The 27,743-nt window shown below is 30.2% G+C and overlaps 3 protein-coding genes and 1 non-coding gene across 4 annotated transcripts in view; 3 read left to right on the forward strand and 1 right to left on the reverse strand.

Moving 5' to 3' along the window:
* LOC125811023 (pentatricopeptide repeat-containing protein At5g39980, chloroplastic) overlaps positions 1-568 on the reverse strand; it is a 2,127-nt gene extending 1,559 nt beyond the window's left edge. Inside the window, exon 1 of the mRNA XM_049490512.1 lies at positions 1-568. This exon is cut by the window's left edge and continues 1,559 nt beyond it. Within this exon, the coding sequence (XP_049346469.1) occupies positions 1-543 (543 nt within the window). The 5' untranslated portion in view covers positions 544-568.
* A 3,718-nt stretch (positions 569-4,286) lies between these two features.
* LOC125810748 (beta-glucuronosyltransferase GlcAT14B) lies at positions 4,287-8,477 on the forward strand. The gene is made up of 4 exons (XM_049490230.1): positions 4,287-5,187; positions 5,306-5,381; positions 5,489-5,604; positions 7,521-8,477. The coding sequence occupies exons 1-4, from the start codon at positions 4,602-4,604 to the stop codon at positions 8,033-8,035; spliced, it is 1,293 nt and encodes a 430-aa protein (XP_049346187.1). The 5' UTR covers positions 4,287-4,601; the 3' UTR covers positions 8,036-8,477.
* A 137-nt stretch (positions 8,478-8,614) lies between these two features.
* Positions 8,615-8,782, forward strand: LOC125811207 (U1 spliceosomal RNA). The gene has a single exon (XR_007441905.1). It is a non-coding gene; the product is annotated as a U1 spliceosomal RNA (small nuclear RNA).
* Positions 8,783-18,750: 9,968 nt separating this feature from the next.
* On the forward strand, positions 18,751-20,328 carry LOC125811106 (AAA-ATPase At3g28510-like). Its single transcript, XM_049490600.1, has one exon. It carries the CDS (start codon positions 18,763-18,765, stop codon positions 20,296-20,298), a length of 1,536 nt encoding a protein of 511 aa, XP_049346557.1. The 5' UTR covers positions 18,751-18,762; the 3' UTR covers positions 20,299-20,328.
* The last annotated feature ends 7,415 nt before the right edge of the window (positions 20,329-27,743 follow it).

Below are 27,743 nucleotides of genomic sequence, written 5' to 3' on the forward strand. Positions count from 1 at the left end.
TGACAAAGCTCTTTGACGCATTTCATCAAACAGCCCATATGCAAGCTGCCACTGCTTCGCTCGTAGTACATTACGCAATGCAACATTGTACGCAAACACAGAGGGAGTGTAAAGAGCTACTTCATTAATCCAATCAAGCAAAGCTAGCGAGCGCTGCCAATCAGACTCACGTGTTAGTAGCGTGACCATGAACCGCATCGAAAGATTTCTACCTTTGTAAGGCGACATTAATGCAAACAGTTCGTGCTCATTAGTGGTCTGTCCGATTGAAGACAACAAATCATCCATGTCGACGCTGTGGTCCAAGAACGAGTTTGACTGTGGATTCCGGCGGTAAGGCCGGTGTTGGGAAGGCGAAAACGGCGGCGTCGTCTTTCTCCAGACATCTTTTGTGGATGAAGTAGCGGAGAGAGAAAGGAGAAGCAAATGGGTTCGAAGTGGTTTACGTCTGGTGTAATGAAAGAGGATAGTGATTCGATATGGTTGAGAAAATGGAAGGCAGTAATTAGAAGAAGAAGAAGGGGAGAACAAAAGAGAGGACATAGCAGCGTTCAAAGGGGAACATTTGTCCAACTCCAACCATTAACCTGAATATTCATACGTTTTATCCGGCCTTAAATATCAACTATGGCACAACTTATCCCTTCTTCCATTAGAGATTTCGAATTCGAATTGAAATTAGTACTCCCTCCATTTCAAATTAATTGAATTATTTAGATATTTTTTATTTTTCAAATTAATTTGATTGTTAAATTTTCAAGACTACTTTTAAAATGTTCTTCAAATTTTACCCTTCATTAGTCAGTATTGGAATTGGTTACTTAATTAGTAATGTTTAGTTATTTTAATTATAAATTTGACACTAATTAATAAGGGTAAAAATGGAAAGTTATGCCTAATTTATGTCTTAATCTTCTTTTCTTAGAGGGTGTGAAACACCTCAACAATTAAATTAATTTGAAACTGAGGGAGTATTACTTTTGATATAGCTAGCGCCTTTTATCTTAAAATGAAGTTTTTGGACTCCCATTAAATTTAATTTGTTTCGAAACGGGTATCAAATACAAATAAAAAAGAGGAATTCTATAACATATGCTCTTGGGAAAAAATAAAATCTGCTTACAAGTCTTTTGGAGATGAGCATGGTTACGAACTTGATGGTTTAAACCTAGAATATATTAAAAGGTATTTATGATTTCTTTGATAAAATTCATACATTAATGTGATACAAATAAGCTCACATGACTTTGCTCTAATGGTGAGAACACTATATAATGTGTGCGTTAAACGCATATCATTATATTTGATTTTTTATATATAAAAATATGATATTTAAGTGGAAAAGGGTGTATGAGTCAACTTATTATTTATTGAGAATATGATATCTAAGTGGAAAAGAATATATGAGTCAACTTATTATTTATCGAGTTTCAAATATGTGATATTTGCCTCAATAGTTTTTTAGTTAAAAAAATGGGAGAAAAAAGACTTGGTTTTCTAATGTATGGACAATGGACCAATCTAACATGATAAAAAGAAGATAATTAATTCAGAAACAAAGTTAACTTAGAAAGTAAAATCATCATAATTTACAAGCTATTTGTGCCACTGCATTTTAAAACGAGTGAGGGAAGTTTTCTTTAAGGAAATACTAAAGATTTTTTAAAAAAATCCTTTTTATACTTGTAATGTCGACTTAAATAGATAAGAAGAAATTAACAATTTATTTTTATTTTTATTAAAATCTCATGATTCTTCTTCCTCCTCCCACTTTATTGATCACACTAAGCTACACATTTGAGTGTGATTATTTCAAAAACATTAATAGTGGATACATTTATGTTTAAATCAAAAATAAAAAAATATTAATTTCATTTTAATCTATGTTATTTGATTCAGAATATTAAGATCACATATAAACTCAAAAAAAAATTATTCTATTTATTTTTTTACATATTTATTAACTAGATTAAAGTAATACAAATCAAAATATTTGAAAAATTCTTGGTCAAATAAAGTTCCTTTGATTCTTTAAATACGCTATACCACAATTTCTATCGTCAAATATACTTCAAATTAGTAGTTTCTTTATTGTTTTAACCCTTGAAAAATCTCCTTTGTTTTTCCTCTCGAGCCCCTGATTATTTGAGTAGATCTAATCATATACTTGTAACTTGATGAAGTGTCCTTTTTGAGATATGTATTTAGTTATAACTTATAACCAATTATGTTACGATTTACTGATTAATTATATTTTTTTCATTCAATTTATTTGTCTTACTTTTTCTTTTAATATATATATATATATATATATATATATATATATATATAAACTCTTTAATTTCAACTTTAAGATATTTTTATTTATTCTACATAATTTTAATTTAGAACCATATCTTTCAAAAAAAAATTGTTGAAACGAAATAGCAATTTTTCCTTATCCAATTGTTGTAAGACGTAAGTTGTAACATCAAATAACTACAAAATCCAACTATACCAATTCCGCAGCATGGGCCGGCATTGGGGCCAAATATTTTTTAAAACTAAAAACAAAAATAGCTTGAAACATTCCCCATAAATAAAAATAATATGTTATGATAAATGATTGAAATTTATCTATTTTTAGTTAGAGATTTCAGATTTTACTTTTAGAATAGAAATGTCATGTTAAGAGGATTGCCTTCGGAATAAGCCCAATGGTACACAAATCTAATAAGTAAAAATTAGGCAAATGACATAGTATAAGAAAGAAATTACTTCCTTTCCCTACTTTTTCATTAATTACCAAAAATCCCTTTTTTAGTGTTTTTCGGATACATAATATAGCAGTGTGGATACTTAATATAGCAGTGCGGATACTTTAATTAATAACGGGCGGATACTTAAATTATTAAGTTGTTAGCAGCACAGATACTTAATTAATGGGCGGATGCATAATATAGCAGCGCAGATACTTAAATTATTAAGTTGTTAGCAGCACAGATACTTAATTAACGGGCGGATGCATAATATAGCAGCACAGATACTTTAATTAATAACGGGCGAATACTTAAACTAATAAAGTATCCAGTTAAGTTGAATTGGGGGAAAATAAGGGATTTTTGTATTTTAGTAAAAGAGTAGGGAAATATTGAAAATATGTAAAAAAGTGTTGTGTATTTAAGTAATTTTTCCATATTTAAATCTAGTCGGATCGTAATACAAATATAGAACATTTAATATATATATATATATATATATGTTTTTAAAAAGAAAAAAAAAGACTTCCAGATTACTCAAGGAAGCTAACACGTCACAAGTCATGAAATGATTCCCTTGTCACGTAGACACTTCAAACACGCAAAACAAATCTAATATGAAAGAGTAAATTTAATTAATTATATGCATTTCATTATGGAATACATATTTATGTATAGTTATTTTTAGGCAGGGCAAATTTAACCTTTATGTTATGAGTTCATAATCAGTAATTGAATCAAATTTTAAAAGTTTTATTAATAATATCTAAACAACAGATTTAAAATTGAAATTTCTAACTTCTAACGAATTTCAATATCCATTTTAATTTAGCTTTTTTTTTCCAGATATTCAACTTCACCCTCGTAAGCATTTATCTATAGTTAATTTTTGAGGGGTACAAATTTAATAGGTAAGTTAATACTAACAAATTTAATAGTTTGACTCAAATTTTACACGTTACTGATAATACAAAAAAGAGATTTCATACTTTGACTGATAAATTTAGATCTAAAATTTATCTCTATATTGCTTTTAATAAAAAGTTTTAATTTATTTTTATCGCTTATCCTCCTTATATAAAAGTAAAGTTCAATAAATTTCGATATTGACTTTTTACATAGTCACTTAATTAATGCTAATAGTTATGAAATAGTATTTCCTTCCTTTTACGATAGTTGTTCAATATACTATTTTATGATATTCAACCATATTTATTGATTTTATGAAATCAATAGATAGTTACATTTAATTCCTAATTTATCCTTATTATTAATTATAATCACTTCACTATTATAATTTTCAAGACATTGTATTTACTATTATATTTAAAAGGTAATATAATAAAATTACCTCTTTATTTATAATTTTTTAAAATATTATTATATAGAATAATATTCTATTTTTTTAAAATTAAAAATATATAACTATTAATTAAATAACCATAGAAGATGTAAATCTTAGTATTAGTGCTGCTGTACACAAATCGAAGAAGGAAAAAAGAAAAAAAACTATGAAGTGATAAGGAACATAACTCCCCTGCGTTTGCCGGCCTCCATTATTTTTGCAGCAGTTAAGTACGACTTCCATTTTTCATTTTTCCACCTAACTACACTCCACCACTGTTAACAACCATAAATATATAGCATACACACAAATATTATTAATTTTCTGTAGTTGTATACAGTTAATCTTGGAATTTTCTTGTTCTAATTACGCAATTATTGTAATTGTGTTTGATTTAGAACAATGACATCTTCGCAATTTCTCCGCCGCTACACCGCATTTGTTGTTTAGAGATCAGCTTGAAAAACCCCATTTCAATCTTTTTATTCTTCTGTTTGTTTGTTGATGAAAAGATTGAAATGAAGAAGTTGAAAACCTATTATCTGCACCTTAGACACCCAACAACAATCGAGAGGAAGTGGATCTTTCCACTTGCTATAGGTTCCATTGTTTCCCTTTTTCTCTTGTTTCTAACAACCCTAACCTCACCAGATGGAACTCCTCTTTTGCCCCTTTACCGTTACTATTCATCCTATTCCGCAGCTAATGTATTTGTTGAATCAAAGCTTAAACCTTTACCTATCTCCACTGTTCCTCCACCCCCTCGCTTCGCCTACCTGGTTTCAGGTTCTGCCGGCGATGGCAACATGCTGAAGCGAACCCTTCAAGCTCTTTATCACCCAAACAATCAGTACGTAGTGCATCTCGATGCTGAATCTTCACCTGAGGAGCGTCTCGATCTGCATAACTTTGTTACCAATCACCCAATTTTTATCCAATTCAAGAATGTTCGGATGATTACTAAAGCTAATCTGGTCACCTACCGGGGTCCTACTATGGTTGCTAATACCCTTCACGCCGCTGCTATTTTGCTCAAGGAAGCTGGGGAATGGGATTGGTTCATTAATCTCAGCGCCTCTGATTACCCACTTGTTACTCAAGATGGTAAAGCCATTTTCTTGTAGATTAGTTTAATTCTGATTTCACCTGGTATAGCTACTGCACCTTTGATTAAATGGGATTTATTGAGGATGTTGATTTGTTTTTTTTCTTGTTTGATTAGATCTGCTTCATACATTTTCGTATTTGCCCCGGGATCTTAACTTCATTGATCATACAAGCAAAATTGGATGGAAAGAGTAAGTTATTCTATCTGCACCACAAAAGAAATGCTTTCGTAATTCTAATTTTGGTTCAGAATTAAGGGTTTAATTATGTGAGTTAAACTTGACTCCTGATTTTGAAGGTTCCAAAGGGCAAAGCCAATTATCGTTGATCCGGGATTGTATGCGACTAAAAAGGCAGATGTTTTCTGGATTACACAGAGAAGAAGTGTGCCAACAGCTTTTAAGCTTTTTACTGGTGAGGTTTGGCATCATTTATGCTTGGGCTCAAGGATTTGAACTTTTCCTTTTAGCACATGTTATATGCTTTATATGTGATGGTGTGTTAATGATTGTTCAGTCCATCCCTGCTAAAGTGTGCTGTCTTGCTTTCAATTCTTTACCCTATCACAAATCTGAATTGATCCTAAATGTTTGGTTGGTCACATAAAAAGTTCAATAATGTGAAGAATAAATGCCGGAGAACATAAAGTACTTTCCCTGTCCTCATGTATCTCGATTGCCTATCATATACCAGATGGGGGCTTGACTTTGGTGCCATCCACCTTGTAACCTGAATTAGAACTTGCAGGAATGGTTGTTATATCACCTATTGGCGAAGACCAGGGACAAAAAATTCTGTATAAGATGCTTAAGATTTACTAATTCATGATAAATTGACTCTTTCTTTTTAAGGGAATTTGGACTTTGACCTTTTCTTTTCCAAACGGATTGTGTGTGCTTTACTGGAACTTGAAAAGTAGCTTGCACTATGCTTTAGTACAACATAATTTGGTTAATTGAATTGGAAGAGGTCATACATCACAAGTACAAACTAAATTTTTGTACAGTTTAAAGAGGATTTCTCATTTATATAACTAATAAAGCTCAAGATAGGAAAATAAAATGTAGGAGGAAGAAATCTTTGCATAGTGAAAATACTTTATAAGATTATGCATGTTCCTATGCCAATTGACAACATATCAACACAGGGTAATAATTGGGATTTTAGTATATGGAAACACTGGCTATCTGAGCAATTCACCTGGTGTATTAACTTAGATGGTCCATTGTACTGAGCAGTCGTTGAAGTATTTGAGCTGTGTGATAGTTGACACTGATAAAAGGAATCCATAACAGACCCATTGGAGGATTGGGGTATCCTGTTCCAAATACTCATGAATTATGATACAGGTTTCATGAAGGAAGTGGTGTTTGATTTTTGTAGCAACTGCACTTGTCATTGGGGTGGATGGTAAAGGTTCCCCAATCAGTGTGGATTCAGAATTTGTTAACTACCTTGTAGAAAGCATTTACATGGCTGAAGATTTTAAGAGTTCCCAAAAATCATTGATTCAGGATTCCTCGATTACATTGTTGAAAGTTTAGCTTGCCTGAGCTTCAGATATCCCCGAACTTGAGTAGTATGTTTGTTTTCAGACACATCTAATGGAGACATTTATCAACAATCACATTCATGTGGATGAAATGGAGGTGAAGTTGATGTCATTCTGCCTACATTGTTCTGTTTGCTAGTAGGAATCATGTTCTGTTCGTACAGCTTGATGGACTATTTCAATCAAGAAATTGTGTTTACTAGGACAAATGTTTTTGCCGAGAGAGACTGTCTAGGATCATATTTTCATGATTTTAAACTCATTATTGAAAGCTATTTCTGTATTGAATACTAATCCATTTTAATGAAGCCGACAGAGGGGAAAATAAAGGGTACGGATCGGTACATAGGGTGGGTATGGCTAATGAATTCGCTTAAAGGGTATAGATACACTGTCCATTTTCTCTCTTGCTGCAGTCGATGAATATAATTTAGGTCTCATGGTTTAAAGATCATGAGACTTTTAAATCTCATTCTTTATTGCCAGTATAAAATAGAAGCAGCTCGCGTTTCAGTTTATCATGACTTTCTGAAAGCTACTTTAGGGAAGGTTAAGGAAATATATTCTTTTCGACTTCCTGAAGAAGCAGTATTCAAGGGCAACATTTTAACATGGGGAAATATTGCTTCATTTATTCCCCATCTAGTTTAAATAGTTTTGTAAAAAAGAAAGCTTAAACAAATTTGTGTATCAACTTTTATTAATAGTAATATAACTGTTGCTGATTGAAATTCCACATACTAGATATGAAACATTGTTCTTGTTGCTCTCTTTACAGGGTCTGCTTGGATGGTCCTTTCTCGCTCTTTCATTGACTTCTGCATATGGGGATGGGACAACTTGCCCAGGACTGTTCTTATGTACTATGCAAATTTCATCTCCTCTCCAGAAGGCTATTTCCATACTGTCATCTGTAATGCTCAGGAGTTCCGCAATACCACAGTAAACAGTGATCTTCACTACATATCATGGGATAACCCTCCAAAGCAGCACCCTCATTACCTTACAGTTGAAGACATGCTAAAGATGGTTGACAGTAATGCTCCTTTTGCTAGAAAGTTCCATAGGGAGGATCCCGTGCTTGACAAAATTGACTCTGACCTCCTATTTCGAGGTAAAGACAGGCTTGTTCCTGGTGGGTGGTGCATTGGAAGTCGGAAGAATGGGACAGATCCTTGCTCTGTCGCAGGTAATATCACCGCCCTCAAACCCACTTCAGGGGCAAAGAGGTTGGAGAAGTTGATAGGTTCTCTTTTGTCAAATGATAACTTCCGACCCAAACAGTGCATATAGCAAAAAAACATGCCTTAGAAAGTTGTTTTTCTTAAATTTATAGTCTTCAGAGGAAAGCAAGGAACATCTGAATGTATCCAACCTGCATTAATGTTGTTTTCTGCAGAAAAGAAAAAATTATAGAGTATGCTCCAGTTGCACAAGGGCATGTGTATCTATTCTTTGTTTCCTCACTCTATGAATCAGGTTGCCCTGCATTAACAAAGGGTGCGATGCCCTCATTCTGAACTTGTCACTTATTAGGATGGAGCATTTTGACAACATGAGACCCTCGGAGGAGAGAAATGTATCAGGTTTCGTTTCCGCTTCACATGTGAAACTACTGTGTAGTGTGATATTTTCCTTTTGTTATAGGTTGTAGAACAAGATTAATTGGAGTCCCTTTTATGAGGTTTGCACATGATTTAATCCGGTAAAAAATTATCATCTATTTTATACTTAAGCTGCAGAGTCATCTTTATTATTGTCATTTTATACTATTCTGGTTGTTGTGTCGTGTAGAGATTCTATCATTGCCTGCATGCCAAAAATGTCGTAGCTTCTTCATTAGGACCAACAAGTTGTGTCATTGTGGAGAACTTACTTACTTCGATGGAGCCAATGGGCGATCAAGAAGACCCATGGCCCAGTCTGGTTACCTTTTTGCAATTTGGGTGAGTGAGTGTCCACCTAAGGTCCCAAATGGTCTAGCTTACATCATAATTTGTGGGAATGGGGGCTGTCACAAATATTGGCAAGAAACCCAGTAAAGGCAATATGGCTAGTGGTATCGATGTGTGTGTTAATTAATTTCTCACCGTCTCCTTTTTCTCTCTTTACCTTTCATCTTGTGTAGAAGAATAAAAAGTTAATGTGGTTATCCCCATAGAATCCATAAATGTTTATTTATGTATTGTAGTTGGAAACTTTCCACAAGTATAGAGTAGATATAGTTTTATTAACTTTTAAGGCAACCATACTTGATTAATAAACGTAAACCAACTGGATGGTCGATGAAAGAAGTTGACAGAGTGTGGGAGCTAACAAAAAAGTCCAGCACATATATAGTCACCAAATTGTTTATTAAAATGTTGGGTGGACCAACAAGATCTTTATATAGATATATTAGGATTTGGTATATTGAGCTAACTATTTAGGTGAGTTGTCTATATTAACAAACAAGCATGTGGACCAGATCTCTCCTATTTTTATAAATAAAATATAATGTGCACAATCAACGTCTGATTGGCAGATTAACGAACAACCATAAAGAAACTAAGGACTTAAACTAATAATCTAGCTACAAGTAATTCTTAAATGAATTCATTAGTCATACCAACTCTATGTACCAATCCGTACACTTTATTTTTCTCTCTGCCGTTGCACTAAAATAGATTAGTATTGATCAATACAGAAATTGCTATCAATAATCATCTTAAATTTGAAAAGATCACATCTCATGCATGCCATAAGTAAAAATATTTAAAAAGACTATATATAATTAAAGAAAATATACTTTGACTAATCAAATAATAACTAAAGACAATAAAGTGAAACAGAAAGTTCTTTTTAGTTATTAAAGAAAGAATTTAAGTTAGAATACAAATTCATGTCAATATAAAACGAGAACTACAAATACACTTACATAATGAAGAGTTACAGAACTACAGATAATGAAGGAGCTAGAAAGAACTGAATGAATCCTGACCTAAATGATGATGTTCGTCTCGTATATTGAGTAGATGATTGATGTATGAAGCAATAGAAATTGTGGGCATCGTGTCGAAAGACAGAGGCACTTAATTGGTTCCATTTAGGCATTATACCAATTAAAAGGAATGCTAAGTGCCATCTCTTCTGCGACAAGATCCCCTCAATCTCTCCTATTTGAATGAATAATGAATTATGATAGCAAAGCCTTTCATTTCCAAGGTTATTTATAGCAAAGCCTTTCATCTCTCCTATTTGAATGAATAACTTAGCTTGTGTGAGAAAAGCAATAACCAAGTCAATGCCACAAGGTTGAATGAGTAGTGATTGATACATGTGAGATGAGAGTCAAATGGTCTTAAGTCTATGCATGTGTCATGTGGACACATTTGAATAGTTCCTACCAATTTCACATTATTTTCTTACTCAAGACCAAAAGACTTTGACTTCATCATCATTCCTCCTTTAATCTCATCTTAATTTCTTCATGTCTTTTCTTATTATGTACATTGAATTATGACTTATACTGGGGGGAAGTCCAACATATACATAGTAGTTAGAATAGAAACTATTGACAAACGCAACATAATTTTTTCCAAAAAGAAGTATATTGAAAATTGAGTAAGCCATTTTTTTGGGTATAAAATCCAATGTAGTATCTTATTTAGCACTCCCTCTCTATCTTTACTTATCTACTAGTAGTATATTATTTTGGGATGTCCATCAATATTTGTCCAGTTTATAAAATTAAGGAATACTTGTTCATTTTTTAATATTTAGATGACTTATTTTTAACAAGGGTGATTAGATGACTTATTTTTAACAAGGGTGATTAGATGACTTATTTTTAACAAGGGTGATTTGGTAAAATTACCTTTATCAGTTACGGTTTTTTAATGCTTGTGTTAAGTCAAGAGTGAATAACTATTATTGGACAAATGAAGTATCTAATATATAGCATCAGCCGTACTACATTGGTTGTAATATTTTATTTTCCAAAAGTCAATTAGCTAAATTTTGAAACTAAATTAAATATGATCAACACAGTATTTAAAAATTTAAATTAATATATTTAAACACTACATAAAATATACTAATACAAGTTATATATTTTTTATGTCAATATGATAATAAACTATATTCTAAAATGATGGTCAAAGTCAATATAATTTGACTGTTAAAAATATATTATATTACAATTAGTTTGAGACAGTATTCATAGAAAATAATAATTTAAAAGCACGGCCAATCTTTAAAAGAAAAAGATGCCGAAAAAAGTAGGCAGTGTTGTTGGTGCGAAATTACATTTCACTAATGATCTAATATTCTAATTTCGCTTTAGAGAATTTTTGCCGGTAAAAATTGTGCACAAGATATAAGTGAAAATTTCTATTTTGTCTAACAAAATTTTTTGTAGGAATAATTTTGTGGGTTTTAAAACTGAACTTATGCTCAATAATATCTGAGTTATAAGTTTCTTCAAGTATAATGTTCTGAAAATCAGGCATAATTTGGGTGTTCACAAATTTTGTCTTGTGAAATTCTTTTGTTTGGTAAGACATAACTTGTATCTTGCCAATTTTGCTCATTTTTCTTTTTCTTTTTAATGTTTGAGCGAGGCATTTTTAGTCATTTTCTTATTACTTAAAATGCTAAAAAAAAATAAAAAATAAAAGTCTACGACCAAAATTAAGGACCACCCTAGTATTTAAAACTACTTATTCCTACACATAATGCAGCTAGTTCTTGTTTATTGGTATTTACCGCTACTAAATTCCACTTAAACAGTTTACTACTTAACATTAGTAATTTATTTCTACTTAAAAAATGATACTTATCACCTCTGCAACCTAACCCTACATAATCCTCATTAACGTTGCTTAATGTTCTTTGTAGTCCATATTAAGTAAATTGTAGATATATTTTTTCATAATTCAAAATTCAAGAATTATTAGAACTTTCTTTCATATTTACCCTCTATTTAATGGAGTTCTTAAGTACTTTACATTTTCTTGGAGAATTAATTTGGGTTCAGTTAAATAGATATTAGTGGAAAGTAGTCTTTGATTCACTTAATATGAACTAGAAGGGGTAATATTAATCTTGTATTTATTGTAATGTTCATGCAAATTAATTTTGCGCATGAAAGAAAGGAAAACGGGGAATCTGAAATCTCGGGTTTGAGTGATATGAAGTCACCTTTGTTAGGGAGGGGTATACCCATCAATATGGGACTTTCCGGTGCAAAACAAGGTTGAATGAGTAGTGATTGATACATGTGAGATGAGAGTCAAATGGTCTTTAGTCTATGCATGTGTCATGTGGACACATTTGAATATTTCCTACCAATTTCACATTATTTTCTTACTTAAGACCAAAAGACTTTGACTTCATCATCATTCCTCCTTTAATCTCATCTTAATTTCTTCATGTCTTTTCTTATTATGTACATTGAATTATGACTTATACTGGGGGGGAGTCCAACATATACATAGTAGTTAGAATAGAAACTATTGACAAACGCAACATAATTTTTTCCAAAAAGAAGTATATTGAAAATTGAGTAAGCCATTTTTTAGGGTATAAAATGTAGTATCGTATTTAGCACTCCCTCTCTATCTTTACTCATCTACTAGTAGTATATTATTTTGGGATGTCCATCAATATTTGTTCAGTTTATAAAATCAATGAATACTTGTTCATATTTTAATATTTAGATGACTTATTTTTAACAAGGGTGATTGGAAGACTTATTTTTAACAAGGGTGATTAGAAGACTTATTTTTAACAAGGGTGATTTGGTAAAATTACCTTTATCAGTTATGGTTTTTAAATGCTTGTGTTAAGTCAATAGTGAATAACTATTATTGGACAAATGAAGTATCTAATATATAGCATCAGCCGTACTACATTGGTTGTAATATTTTATTTTCCAAAAGTCAATTAGCTAAATTTTGAAACTAAATTAACTATGATCAACACAATATTTAAAAATTAAAATTAATATATTTAAACACTACATAAAATATACTAATACAAGTTATATATTTTTTTATGTCAATATGATAATAAACTATATTCTAAAATGATGGTCAAAGTCAATATAATTTGACTGTCAAAAATATATTATATTACAATTAGTTTGAGACAGCGTATTCATAGAAAATAATAATTTAAAAGCACGGCCAATCTTTAAAAGAAAAAGAAGCCGAAAAAAGTAGGCAATGTTGTTGGGCGAAATTACATTTCACTAATGATCTAATATTCTAATTTCGCTTTAGAGAATTTTTGCCGGTATAAATTGTGTAATATCTAATTCACAAGATATAAGTGAAAATTTCTATTTTGTCTAATAAATTTTTTTGTAGGAATAATTTTGTGGGTTTTAAAACTAAACTTATGTTCAATAATATCTGAGTTATAAGTTTCTTCAAGTATAATGTTCTGAAAATCAGGCATAATTTGGGTGTTCACAAATTTTGTCTTGTGAATTTCTTTTGTTTGGTAAGACATAACTTGTATCTTGCCAATTTTGCTCCTTTTTTTTCTTTTTAATGTTAGAGCGAGGCATTTTTAGTCATTTTCTTATTACTTAAAATGCTAAAAAAATAAATAAATTAAAGACTACGACCAAATTTAAGGACCACCCTAGTACTTAAAACTACTTATTCCTACATAATGCAGCTAGTTCTTATTTATTGGTATTTACCGCTACTTAATCCCACTTAATGTTGTTTACTACTTAACATTAGTAATTTATTTCTACTTAAAAAAATGATACTTAACACCTCTGCAACCTAACCCTGCATAATCCTCATTCACGTTACTTAATATTCTTTGTATTCCATATTAAGTAAATTGTAGATATTTTTTTCATAATTCAAAATTCAAGAATTATTAGAACTTTCTTTCATATTTACCCTTTATTTAATGGAGTTCTTAATTACTTTACATTTACTTGGAGAATTAATTTGGGTTCAATTAAAAAGATATTAGTGGAAAGTAGTTTTTGATTTACTTAATATGGACTAGAAGGGGTAATATTAATCTTGTATTTTATTGTACTGTTCATGCAAATTAATTTTGCGCATGAAAGAAAGGAAAACGGGGAATCTGAGATCTCGGGCTCGAGTGGTATGAAGTCACCTTTGTTAGGGAGGGGTATACCCATCAATATGGGACTTTCCGGTGCAATACGAATTTATCAGGCTTCGTTGATACCGAACGCAGGATGAAAAAAAAAAAAAAAAAAACTTAAATACCCCCGAGTAAATTCGTACTTACTCCCTGTTCCATGCCCAGCTTGGGATAGCAGTTGAGAGATCGATGGCTTACCCGAAGGCCCATTAGAGAAGACAAATTAGGCCTGCTCTTCTTGCTCTCCACCCAAAGGCCCAATCCTAAGCCCAATGTTTTCCCTTTTAATCACAGGCCTGCTCTCCACCCAAGGCCCAATCCTAAGCCCAGTGCTTCTCCCTTTTAAACTCAGGCCTGCTCTCCACCCAAGGTCCAATCCTAAGCCCAGTGCTTCTCCCTTTTAAACACTTGGCAAACATTATCATCCGAAAGGAACAACAAATGTCATAAATTTCAGGGGAAATTACGATGAATAGTAAACATTTAGCTTGTATTAGGTACTATAACTATATTTTAAGAAAATTGTAATTTGCGACTATAGTTTTTTTTGCTATTTACCTGATTTGTATAAATTCATAATTTGTATAATTCGGTTCCTGATTGTATAAATCTAAAATTTTATATATGCATACTGTAGCTATTTGTATACGGTTTATAAAAAATTTATAATAAATTATCATGTTTATATATTGGGAAGCAAAATATACATATACATGTATATCTTATCAGTTTGGACTTTGGGGGCGAAATATATGTGACTGATAAGTCAACATATGAATATATATTTTTTAACTCATCGGTCATCTAGAAATGAAAAAAGAAAAGAAAAGAGAAGGTTCTTTTCACACTGTCTTTTAACTACTTTGCAATTATATATATACTAGTTATTAGGTTCCCGCGCCAGCGCGGGCCCAATGTATATTACTTCCTCCATCTCATTTTATGTGAGGTAGTTTGATTCGCCACGGAGTTTAAAAAAGAAATGAAGACTTTTAAAATTTGTGGTCCAAAATGAATGATATAAATTTGTATGACTGTAAATTATTTCATTAAGGGTAAAATAAATATTTTATAATCAAATTGTTACTTAATATAGAAATGTGACATTCTTTTGGGACTGACTAAAAAGGAAAGTAAATAACATAAATTGGGAGTAGTTTTTTGTTTCAATTTATGTGACACCGATGAAATTTGAAGAGTTATATAATTTTTTGTATGTGATTTTGTTCAATATATTTTGAAGTTGTTAATTTATTGTGATTTATAGCACTTCTTATATCATTTTCAAATAATATATATTACTCTTTCTGTTCCATTTTATGTGACGTAGGTACTTTTACGAAACTCAACTAAATTTCTTATATGATTCTTAAATATTTTTAGTTGTTATTTTACTTTAATTTACGTTACTTTTTATGTTATTTTCAAACAAACTTCTTTTGTTTCAATATGGAATTAAAGAGTCAATAAAATTTCTTTTATGATTTTTAATTATGTTTTTTTAATATCTTATATTATTACATTGTGATTTTAAGTACTTTTTATGTAATTTTTAAATCTAGAACAAATTAAAAGAAAAACAAGGAAAAATTTAAATGAAGAAAGTACTAAAATTTTCAAATAATCATATTTCTATATTAAAATGTTAAAAACTTTAAAACTCCACATATATGCAGAAAATCATATACGGAAGACAAAATAATTTTTAAAATATATATTAAAGCTCTTTCTAATAATATCACATATTTATTCTATTTTTCAAATAATATATATTTCTCACTCAATCTCAATTACGCAGTACATATGAAATTTCGAGAGTTAATCAAATTCTTAGTACTATTTTAAACTATATTTTAATACTATTTATATAATTTTCAAATAATATATGTTACTCACTCTATTATATTATGCAATACATGTGAAATTTCAATATTTTAAATTGATTTTTAGTACTATTTTTGTAGTAAATAGAGGAAGTTGAAGAAGAAGGGCAAATCGGTCAATTGACTGACTAACCCTAAGCTCCTAAACATTCTCACTTCTAAATGGAAGCACGGGCACAATATCCGTTAAATTGTTAATTATTATGATTTATAATATTTTTTACATTATTTTCAAATAATATATGTTATGTATTTTTAAATACTTTAAGTTGTGATTAATAATATTCTTAACGTAATTTCAAATAATATATGTTACTCCATTTGTCCCAATTTATGTGACACATGTGAAATTTTGAGAGTTAATATGTTTTTCAAATATTGTAAGTTATTAACTATTGTGGTTTATGGTATTCTTAATGTAATTTTGCAAATAATATATGTTATTCCCTTCGTCTTAATTATACAATTCGCGTAAAATTTTGAGAGTTAATCGAATTTGTAATATTTTAAATTTATTTTTTAGTACTATTTAAAAAGGAAAAAATTAAAATATTACTATATAAGAAGAGTAGTAATTATATAGTAATTTTTCAAATAATATATGTTATTCCCTTCGTCTTAATTATAGAATTCGCGTAAAATTTTGAGAGTTAATCGAATTTGTGATATTTTAAATTTTTTTTTAGTACTATTTAAAAAGGAAAAAATTAAAATATAATGAAAGAGGAGTGTATAAAAGTAGTGGGCCATATTTGTGATAGGTGGGCCATCTTCAAAAACCAAATGTAAAAGTAGGTGGGCCATGTTAGTGCCACGTGTCGAAAGAAGAGTGAATTTTATTCACTCTTCTTATATTTATTATATATATATATATATTACTATTATATTATATATAGTAATATATATGATATATGATTTAAATAAAATAAAAGTAGGTGGGCCATGGTGCCACGTGTCGAAAGAAGAGTGAATTTTATTCACTCTTCTTATATAGTAAAGTAATATATATATCCAAACAAAAGCAAATATATAAAATATACATATAGGATGTTCGAAGAAGTTCACTGGTGATTTTCTAGGAATAAATCCTCAATAGTCTTGCAAACTATTTGTATCATTAATGTATCTAAATGTCTTTTGGTCAATTCAACAATACTACAAATTATATACTATCTTGTTTGTTCAAGTTATAATTGTTTCACAAAATATTTTGGACATTTTGCAAAATTCATCAACTTGTCTTTTTCTTCTTTTAATGTTCTGGTTGGAGTTAATCATTTTTATCCTTTTTTAGTTATTTTTTTTATTATGATTTAGTTTATATTTTATGTTTGGACATGTATAATTGATATAATTTGAAGTATTGTGTTTTACGTTTTTACTTGTGATTTATATTAGAAAGTATATTTAAGAGATTCAATATTATTATTCCTCCTTGTATATATGTATTATATTTTTTCAAATTACAAATATAACTTTGATTATATTTCTAATTATTGATAAAATCGAATAACCAAACCGAAAAAAACCAAACCAAAATTATTTCAGTTTGGATTGAGTTACACTTCTTCAAAATAAAAAATTGAAAAACTCAAACCAAATAGTACAACATCAAACAAAAAAATCGAATGCACACCCCTAATACTAAATGAACTTGCATGCATTAATAATACGAAAATTTATAGTATCACCTTATATAGGGAAAATTTGGCAGAATAACAAACATTTAAATTATATTAAATGATATTGCTATTGTTTAGGAAAGTTCTTATTTGTGACTATAGTTTCATCCAATCTTTGCTATTCGCCTGATTTGTATATTCCGTATGATTTGTATAAATTCAAAAAATTGGAAAAATTACTTTAATAGGTACATTTTAATAAATAATTATTGAATTTAGCAATACTTTTTATTTATTACCATTTATAGCAATATATAGCAATACTATGATAAATCTGTATATGTATTAAATTGTATTATAAATAAATTTAAATTGATCAAGTGTAAATAATTTTTTTTTGCTATAAATGGTAAATATTTTCTTAATATAGTATATTTATGTAAGTTTCCCAATCAAAATTTGAAAGATTTGGTCTATGATTGTATAAATCTTGAAATTTGAATATGCTTACCCCTAACTATTTGTATACGATTTATAAAATATTACTAATAAATTTTCTTGTTTATATATTAGCAATCGAAATATACAAACGGAGTTTTAAAAGTAATAAGTTGACAAATTTTAAATAAAATATACTTTTTATCATAAAAATTTAATTTTTCAATTAAAAAAAAATAGTAACACGTAATCTTTTGTTGGAGATAAGTTTTGGAGACCTAACTCATATGCTTTACTTGCTTTGGCATAGAGTCGGCCCTTATCGACGCCCACTTGAATTTACAATTGAAAAAAAGGTAGAAAAGCTTAGCTAAGGAAGTTTCCAGTCTAGTGCGTTTTGGCTCATATAGCTATTTCTACACGAGTCTCTAGAAACTGACTAGCAATTCTACTTTGTTTCATAGCTGAACATTTGGACCATCTTTTGTTGCCTTTCTAGTAAGAGTTGCTTTGTAAAATATGTTTTTTTTTTTTTTTGGATGATATATAATTATGTCTTTTAATTTAACGTTAGTCGGTGGTATCTATATTAATATATTTGTTGGTTTTTTCAATTATATATAAGTTTAACTGTCTATTTATACCAACCTAAAATTGAATAATATAAACACAAGATAGACCAAGTTAAAAGAAAAATTTATATATTATACTTCGAAGTTTTCAGGATGATACAGTTTGATGACGCAATTCGCAATACAAAAATATCACCGTCATTTATTACTTCACTGTTGCCGCGTTGAACCGGTCAATATCCTTGCGTTACACGCTGCAGACACTGCTTCAAGTATAACTTTAGCCATATATATAGTTGAACTTATACACTTCTCAAATCATGATAAAATTACTCAGCTCCCATAGTCCCATTCATAATCTTCACCTAAAAAAAGAAAAAAACACCATGACAACATCATTGACTGAATTAGGGTCCAAGTTTGCTGGACTGATGTTAATATGGGGCATAATTCAGCAATACTTTCCCCCTGCACTCAGCAAGCGCTTCGATTACTTATGGCGCAGAGTAGAAAATCACTTCTACCCTTACGTACAAATTACCATTGATGAATTTTCAAATGGTAAAAGAAATGAAATCTACAGTCATATCAACTCTTATTTAGGTACTAAGTCCATAAAAAAGGATGCTAAGTTGCTCAAAGTTGAAAAGTCTAAGAACAGCAAGTCTTTTGCTGTTAGCTTGGATGAAGGAGAAGAAATTACTGATGAATTTCAAGGTGCAAAATTCAGTTGGCGCAATTACTCTGTAAAATTGTCCGATGATTTTTCAGGCCACCGGTCTAGCCGGTCTAATTCCGTTCCAATGGAAAAGAAAAGTTACAGATTAACTTTCAATCAACGAGACAGAGAAATTGTTACCGGAAAATACTTGAACCATATCACGGAAGAAGGCAAGGCGATTCAGTTCCTAAACAGGAAACAAAAGATTTACTCAAACAATTGTAGTAATGATTGGTATTGGTATGGTAAAGGTATGTGGAGAGACATAAATTTTGAGCACCCTGCAACATTTGATACTCTGGCTATGGACCCTAAGAAGAAAGCGGAAATAATCAACGATCTCATTGCGTTCAGCAAGGGGAAGGATTATTATTCTAAAGTTGGAAAGGCGTGGAAGCGCGGTTATCTTCTTTATGGTCCACCAGGAACTGGAAAATCAACAATGATTGCAGCTATTGCGAATTACTTGAATTATGATATTTATGATCTTGAGCTAACCTCTGTTAAGGATAACTCTGGGCTTAAAAAACTGCTCATGGAAACAACGAGCAAGTCCATCATTGTCATCGAAGATATCGATTGTTCTATCGATCTCACTGGCAAGAGAAAGAAGAAAAAGAAAAAGGAAAATGAAACAACTAGTGAAGATCAGGAAGAAGATTCGGACTCCTCCTCTACAGAAAAAGAAAAAGAAAGTACGGAAAACAAGGAAACAGGCAAACTCACACTTTCCGGGCTGTTGAATTTCATTGACGGAATATGGTCAGCTTGTGGTCAAGAGAGAATTATTATATTTACGACAAATCACAAGGAAAAACTTGATCCAGCTCTAATACGACGAGGACGTATGGATATGCACATTGAGATGTCTTATTGCAGATATGAAGCATTCAAAGTGTTGGCTAAGAATTACTTGAATTTGGAAACACACACTTTGTTTCAACAGATTCAAGGTTTACTCGAGGAAGTAGATATGAGTCCTTGTGATGTGGCTGAGCACTTGATGCTTAAGAATGCTTCTGGAGGGCCTCAAATTTGCTTGGATAACTTAATTCAAGCTTTGATAGAGGCCAAGAAGAAGAAGGCAAATAAAGATTCAAAAGAATCCAAGGAAAAAGCCAAGCAGAATTCCATGAAAATTAAGAAGTTCTCAGCAAAATTTCTCAGAAGTTTTGGCAGCGTACAAAAGTTGCTCAAATGATATCTTTTAACTTCAATTGCCCCATCATTTGTTCTATTTTTGGTGGCCTGGGGGCCGGTTGGGGATTCTCCATGTATATAGTATTGTATTGTTGTAACCTGAAGGAAGAATAAGATGATGTTTGATCTGTGAGGCATTAGCAACTGCAAGGAATTAGGATGTCAAAATTTTACATCTTCTTAGGTATTAGTGTACTACTAATGTTGTTACAATATGGTTCTTTATAAATAGCTAATTCAACATAATAATCCATTATTCACTAAACTTTACCAGTTGGTTTATTTCAAAATACTTGCAATTCAACCTCAACAACTGCTTTGCAACCCTTAATTGAAATATGTAGCAACATACTCAATTCGACTTTGTGTTAAATTCATTGATTTATCTAAATGTGTTTTAGTCAATTAAACTACTCTACAATATATCTTGTTTGTGACAGAGTATCAAACCGGCGCTCAACCTGTACATGCTATACAATCTTTTGTTCAACTTATAATTTTTTCCCAAAACTTACATAAAATATTTTGGAGACTTGGCAAATCTAATTAAATTGGATTTTTTTCTTCTTTCTTTTAAGGTGCATTTGGTTGAAGGTATCGGGAAAATGCAGAAGATAATAAAGTGTTAAATGAACCTGCATATGTACTTGTATTCATTTTATTTTGCTTGACGTTTGTTGACTTTGGTATTGTAATTTCGACATAACTAATATGTGAACCAACAAAGGTTGTATTTACAATTGAAAAAAGGTAGAAAAGCTTACCTACAAAGTTTCCACTCATATGAGTATAAAAAATGAAAACACGTAGGCATGTTGGTTTTACACGAGTGATTCGAAAGTGACGGATTTTAGTGATACATCTTTGTTCAATAGCTGGAATTTTAACTCTTTGGACCGTCTTTTTTGACAATGTGGCACTCCCTTTCTCTGAGGGTTGTTGAGAAAATAAAATCTATCGTCACAAATAATTTATGTACCAACGTTACCCTACAAAAGAATTACTAGTATATTATTCTTTTTTGTTTTAATTGTTAACCTAGCAAGGCCACGTAACCCAAAACCAACATGGCTTATCCCATATGATTTTTGCTTTTCTAGTGACTTGTAACTGTAATTACAAAAGAGATTCTACTACTAGACCAATCTTCAAACATTTTATATTATTAGTTAAAATTAACCAGCTTAATATAATGTAAAGATGTTTAGGAACTGTAAGCCCACAAAGCTTAAATTCGACAAACATTATTCTAATCCCTTCTTTTTCTATTTTTAAACATGCCAAAGTAATAATAAAAAAGGAAGTTATAGGAAGATTATTTTTACTTAATAAGTCTAAGAAAGCACACAAGTGTAGAGATTTTATTCAGCATTTACTTTGTAATTAGTTTTTGCTTGGTTGGAGGCCTATTTCTGTTATCAGAATCGATGCTCTTTAAGTTGTAATTGTTCTTGGTGGTATGGTAATCTTTTACAGTTGTTACCAAAAAAAATTTAAAAAATAATGGATATACTTGGCACTTTTCTTTTATTAATTTCTTCAACATCGTGATCAATTAAACATTGTCAAAATAAAATAAAATGGAGCAACAAATGGGATTTATTTTAGTGTTTAAAGAATACTTTGCTTGAACTGTCTATGTAAAATATGTTAATTTCTTCAACATCGTAATCAATTAACAGTTGGTTTATGTCAAAATACTTGCAATCGACATCAACAACTACTTCACAACACGTATAATTGAAATATGTAGGCATCATACTCAATTCGACTTTGTAAGAAATTCATTGTAGTTAGGCATTTCATGAGTCTGGAGCCAAAAGGGTAAAAAAAAAATTGGTCAAAAATTTCAAAAGGGCACATCAAATTTTTTTTAAACCAAAAGTGCAAAATCGCTCCTAACGAAGTGATTTCTCTTTGACACAATATTGACGCGGTTACTCCGCTAAAAATAAAAATCGCTGCCCTACCAGCGATTTTGTCAAAAATAAAAAATTCTTCTTTCACTAAAATCGCTGGCACAACAATGATTATTTAAGTCCAGTTTTTTTTCTCCAACTAAAATCGTTGATATGGCAGCGTTTAAAAATTTTTTCAAGAAAATCGATGCCTCTGTAGCTTTTTTATTAATTTTTTTTTGAAATCTGCGTTGACAGCGTTTTTCTTAAAAAAAAGTTTGAAAATCGAGGGCAACGTTTTTATTAAAAAAAATTCACTTCCTTGGCAGTGTTTTTTTTTTTTTTAAAAAATTGTTGTCTTGACAGTGTTTTTATTAAAAAAAAATTAAATTGTTGCTTTTGCAACGATTTTATTAAAAACAAATTATCTTTTTTTAAAAAAAATTGTTGCCTTGTCAACGATTTTAGTTGGAGAAAACAAATTGGACTTAAATATTCCTTGTTGTGTCAGCTATTTTAGTGAAAAAAAGAAATAAAAAGTTTTGGACAAAATCTCTGCTAGGGCAGTGATTTTTATTTTTAACGGAGTAACAACGCCAATATTGTATCAGAGAAAAATTGCTTCATCAACAGTGATTTTCGCCCTTTTGGTTTAAAAAAACTTGAAGTGAACTTTTGGAAATTTTGGCAATTTTTTTTTTGCCCTTATGGTTCCAGACTCGGCATTCCATGAGATTATTCTCTCTGGTGCTTTTGAGTTAATTATAGTGCAGTTTCAAAATTGCTAAATTTCTCAAATTTTGAATTACTCATCTCTTCTGGTGGTGAATGTAGGTCTAATGACCGAACCATGTAAAACGTTTTTGCCTATTTCTCTTATTAACGATCTCAATTATCGGCTGCCTTCAATTTGAAATTTGATTTGTTTTGTCTTTTTGAAATGCCAGCAAATTTGTTGCTACGATCAAATTTCTTGTTTATTTGAGGTGTTCTGTTAACTTATCTATGAGTGGTAATTTTTTTCTTAAGCATAATTAGTGCCGTCAAAATAGGCTTGGCCCACTAGGCCGGCCCAACCCAACCCTTGAATTAAATGAGGTTGAGATCAATTTTTTCAGCCCAATTAGGAACGAGACTTTTTAGTCCAACCTCATTTGGCCCGCTGACCTTATAGGCCCAACTCGCAAGCCTCATAGGCTAGCCCACAGGCTTTGAATTTTAGAAACATATATTATATATATTTTAAGTAATGTTTTACTTGTTAAGATTTTGTCAATAAATATTTTTAAAATATCAATATAAAATCAAGACTGTATTTTTTACATATCTTTTACATTTTAGGGTCATTAGCCCACTAAATTTTCTTACTAGCCCAAATTCATTGCTCCATTATAACTTTGAATCTTTGATCGCTTTTACTTTTATTTTTATGCCTAACTTTTCATTTCTCCTTAATTGTCTTGTTTATGAAAATAGTGATCATGTACTTTTTTTTGCTCGGATGAATCTTACGAATGTTGTATCTTGACTATTATGTATTTGTTTTGTAAATATTCACCAAAGTATGTGTAATTCATGAATGAATTTATGTATGTATTGATGTCGTGTTCATCGGACATCAACGTTCGTAATCTTTCTAAGAAGAAAATGTTGTCCGTTTTTAAGTTGAGGGGTCAACCCGTCCCAAACCGTGGCCCGCAACTGCTATTTTATAGGCCCTTTAATTAAAAGAGTCAGCCCGTTCCAACTTATTTAACTCTTTAGCCTGTTAGGGTTGGATCAGATTGGGCTGGCCCAGTCCATTTTGATAGCTCTAAGAACAACGGAAAATAGCGGAACCGTACATGAGGTTTCCAAAATGAACATCACTCAATTGAGATGTCTAAGTGAAAGTTAATGTCAATTTTAGGGGGCAACCGATGGGTTTGACCAAATTTAAATAAAATTAAGAGATACCTTTTGTTCATTTTTTCTCTTTTAACCACTTAACCCATCTTTTAAATGTATATAAACGAGAAGATGACATAAATAGTCCTTAACTTTAGGAGTAGGTCTAAAATGGTCTCTTAACTATACACTTACCGATTTTAGTCCCTTAACTATAAACTTACCGATTTTAGTCATTTAAGTATTCAAAAACTTACCAGATTTGGTCTTTATTTTTTAAATACAAATATTTTAGTAACGAATTATAAAACGTATTTGACAGTATTGTATTATGCTTAAAATGTTACCGGATAACATTTCCTTATTTAACACCGTCAACATATATATTTTACACGTCAATTTTTTATAAATATAATATAACCTAAAACGTTACTCAGGAATACGTTTAACCAGTTTTGTAAATTTTTAAAAAAACATACCCCCTCCATCCCATTTTATGGGACACTTTTTGGTTTCAAGATTCAAACAAGTATATCTTTGATCGTAAAATTTTTATAGATCCTTTAAACATTTTGAATTATCAGTTATTGTGACTTATAGTACTTTTTACGTAGTTTATAAATATATAAATTTTATTTTAAAAAATTGAAAATTTGCGGTCAAACTTAAACTGTTTGACTCTCAAAAATTGAAATGGAGACACATAAATTTGGATAGAGAGGCTTAGCTAAATTTGTTTCAAAGCTTCCTCGTCCATTTTTTCCATTTTCTGATTCATATCCTTCGTTTGCATAGTATATTCAACAGAGATGGATGAAGGAGCTCTTTGTGCAGTTTGTCGCAGTGATGGTAATCGCGTATATGTGGAGAATTTTCAGTGGAGGAAACTTTTCCCTCTCTCCCAAATCGAAACGTTTTGACATCTCGTACACAATTACGGGAAGGCAACGTTGAATCGGGAATATAGAGATACTCCTCTGCCAGGTAGGTCATTTCGTTTCGAGACGAATCACAGAGATGCAGTCATTCAGGAAGTTTACCGCTACCGCGGATGAATTGCCGCACGTCTACAAGAATTAGAGAATGACATACAACAAAAAGACCAGCAAATCGCTCATCTTCAGGGGTATAGTGAATTTTTGGATTCTTGAATGATTTTTACGTTTCTTTGGTCTCTTTGCGTCTGAATGACTATATTTTGTTACATTTCAGTCAATATAATGTACCATTTGCTCCGGTAGCAGCTAGAATTTCACACCAACAAGATATATCTGTAAATTTCTATGACCCACATAATTATATTTTGGTTTAATAGTTAATATAAGTTAAATCCTAAATATTTGTGGAGAAGTGAGAGTTACTTGGTAGTTTTAAAATTACCCATCATCTCCACTGCTCACCATGATGGAAAATGCGAATAATGTTAAAAACACTCTTATTTAAATGATTCTCTCTCTGCAATAAAGATATAGTCTTATCTATCAAAGTTATTCATAAAGTGTAAGGCAGGAGAGAGAAACAATTTTTGAAGAACAAATAAAAAAGACTTCCGCTCAATTCAAGTTAAAATTCTTGAAAAACATTATGGCGATTCGGGTATGTATTCTTGATTGAATTGTTATAGTAATAGATTTGTGTGAAAAACATATAGTTTTACGATCCTGAATAACTTATAGGATTTATGAATGTTTAGATTGTTTGTGTTTTTACAATCCATTAAAATCTTTACATGTGGTATCAGAGCCTGTTTTAAGAACTAATGATTTTTCATAGAATTAATGTTTTGTTTATTTGAAAACAGTAATGGGTATTGACTTAATTGTATGTCTGATTCGGATTCAACTTATTACATTTTGAGTAGTTCAGTTTCACTCTGTGAAAACTTGAATTTGTATTAGAATATGTGTTATTTTCTTTAAAATTAAGGAAATAAATTTTAGTAATGACCTTCAAAAGAAGTTATGTGAATTAAATAGTGAAGTGTTGATCCATAATTTGTTTTGTTTTATAACATCACTGTTATATATAATAATTCATATATGCATAATGTCATTATCCCTTATTATTGTACTAATTTTGCCATTTAAAGGTGTTTAGTATTAAGGGAAATCATTATTCACTATTATGATGTATTTTATTTTGAAATTATGTATATGAGATTAGTTAATCACCAAAGCGATCTAATCTTTGAAGAACTAATTCAAAATAATAATAATAAAATTTATATCTAATTATCGGTTATTTTGATGCTTGTAACCGATATAACACTTATGGATATATTGAAGTTTTTGGTTATAAGATATTTACGGATCACCCAAAGGTTCATTATTTATTTTTATAATCATTTAACATTAAGGAGATAATTTAGATGTGTCGTTAATTTTATTTATCTATCCAAAGATAATAAATATTATTGATTGAGACATTAAAAATTATTGAATTACGTTAAAGACATTTAAACATCATTATGTCTAAAGTTGTATTTTGATGTTTCGCCCAAAGGAGGACATCAATATACATTTAAGAATTTATAAATCATTTCTAAATTTGATAGTATGTTTGAAATTCAAAACTCAAAGTATTAACAAATAAGCATGTTCCATTTGTAGCAAATAATTTTGAGTAACAAATAGTTTGAAAATATTAATGATAATTAATTGAAGGCATAGAAATATAAGAGCCATAACAAAATAGAATATTTGTTTTCCTTATTTATCTCAAAATAATTATTTCAAACAGATTTCTCAGTCGTCACTCTATTCTAATTCGAATTTATTTTTATACAGTAATCCTCATTCTCCTGTAATTGACAGTTTCTTATCAGTATTAATAAAGTATGGTGGCAGATGAGATCTTTCAGGTTAGTGTTATTTTAAAATTTTTGTGTAATTGATTGCATGAAAAATGAATTTTTTTAAATGTAAATTGTTGTTAGTTATTGGTATGAATTATTTTTCATTTTTTGGTTTTAAAATTACATAAAATTTATTTGAAATTAGTATACTAGATATATCAGACATGTATAGAAATTGATAATGTTTTTGGTATGATTCTGATGTGATTGAACTCTATTTTTTTTGCATTTATATTAGAATGAATTTGGTGTACTGTTTATTTAATAAATGACAATTACTAGTTAGAAATTGTATAATTTTTGTATTCTTTTGACAAGAATCTGGTATGAATTAGTGATGACTTTTGGCATGAAATATTTATAGAAAGTATCCATAAAAATGGTATGAAATTTGTGCCTAAAATGGTATACTAGAAAGTGTTCATAAAATGGTATACTAGTTATATCGACATGTTTGGAAATTGATAATTTTTTGGTACGATTCTGATATGATTGAACTTTATTTTTTTGGCATTATATTATAATGGATTTTAGCATGATAATGGAATGAATTTGGTATACTGTTAATTTAATAAATGACAATTACTAGTTAGAAATGGTATTTTTTTTATATTACTAGTACATTTTATTTGTTTATAAAAAAATGGTTCATAGTGTGATCTTGTATATGATAATTTTGATATGAACCATGATTGCAAAAGAATGACTATATATTATTTTGTTATATTTTATATGAATTGTGGATTCAAATGGGTCCATATAATCGGTATAAATCGATATATAATTGATATAAAATTGGTATGAACC

This window comes from Solanum verrucosum, unplaced genomic scaffold (assembly GCF_900185275.1).
Source record: "Solanum verrucosum unplaced genomic scaffold, falcon-dt-bn FXZP01000032.1, whole genome shotgun sequence".
Taxonomy (NCBI): Eukaryota; Viridiplantae; Streptophyta; class Magnoliopsida; order Solanales; family Solanaceae; genus Solanum; species Solanum verrucosum.

Coding starts and splice junctions, on each gene's coding strand:
- LOC125810748 (XM_049490230.1), top strand. CDS start 4,602: ATGAAGAAGTTGAAAACCTATTATCTGCACCTTAGACACCCAACAACA. Junction 5,382..5,488: donor AGCAAAATTGGATGGAAAGA/GTAAGTTATTCT, acceptor CTGATTTTGAAG/GTTCCAAAGGGCAAAGCCAA. Junction 5,605..7,520: donor AGCTTTTAAGCTTTTTACTG/GTGAGGTTTGGC, acceptor CTCTCTTTACAG/GGTCTGCTTGGATGGTCCTT.
- LOC125811106 (XM_049490600.1), top strand. CDS start 18,763: ATGACAACATCATTGACTGAATTAGGGTCCAAGTTTGCTGGACTGATG.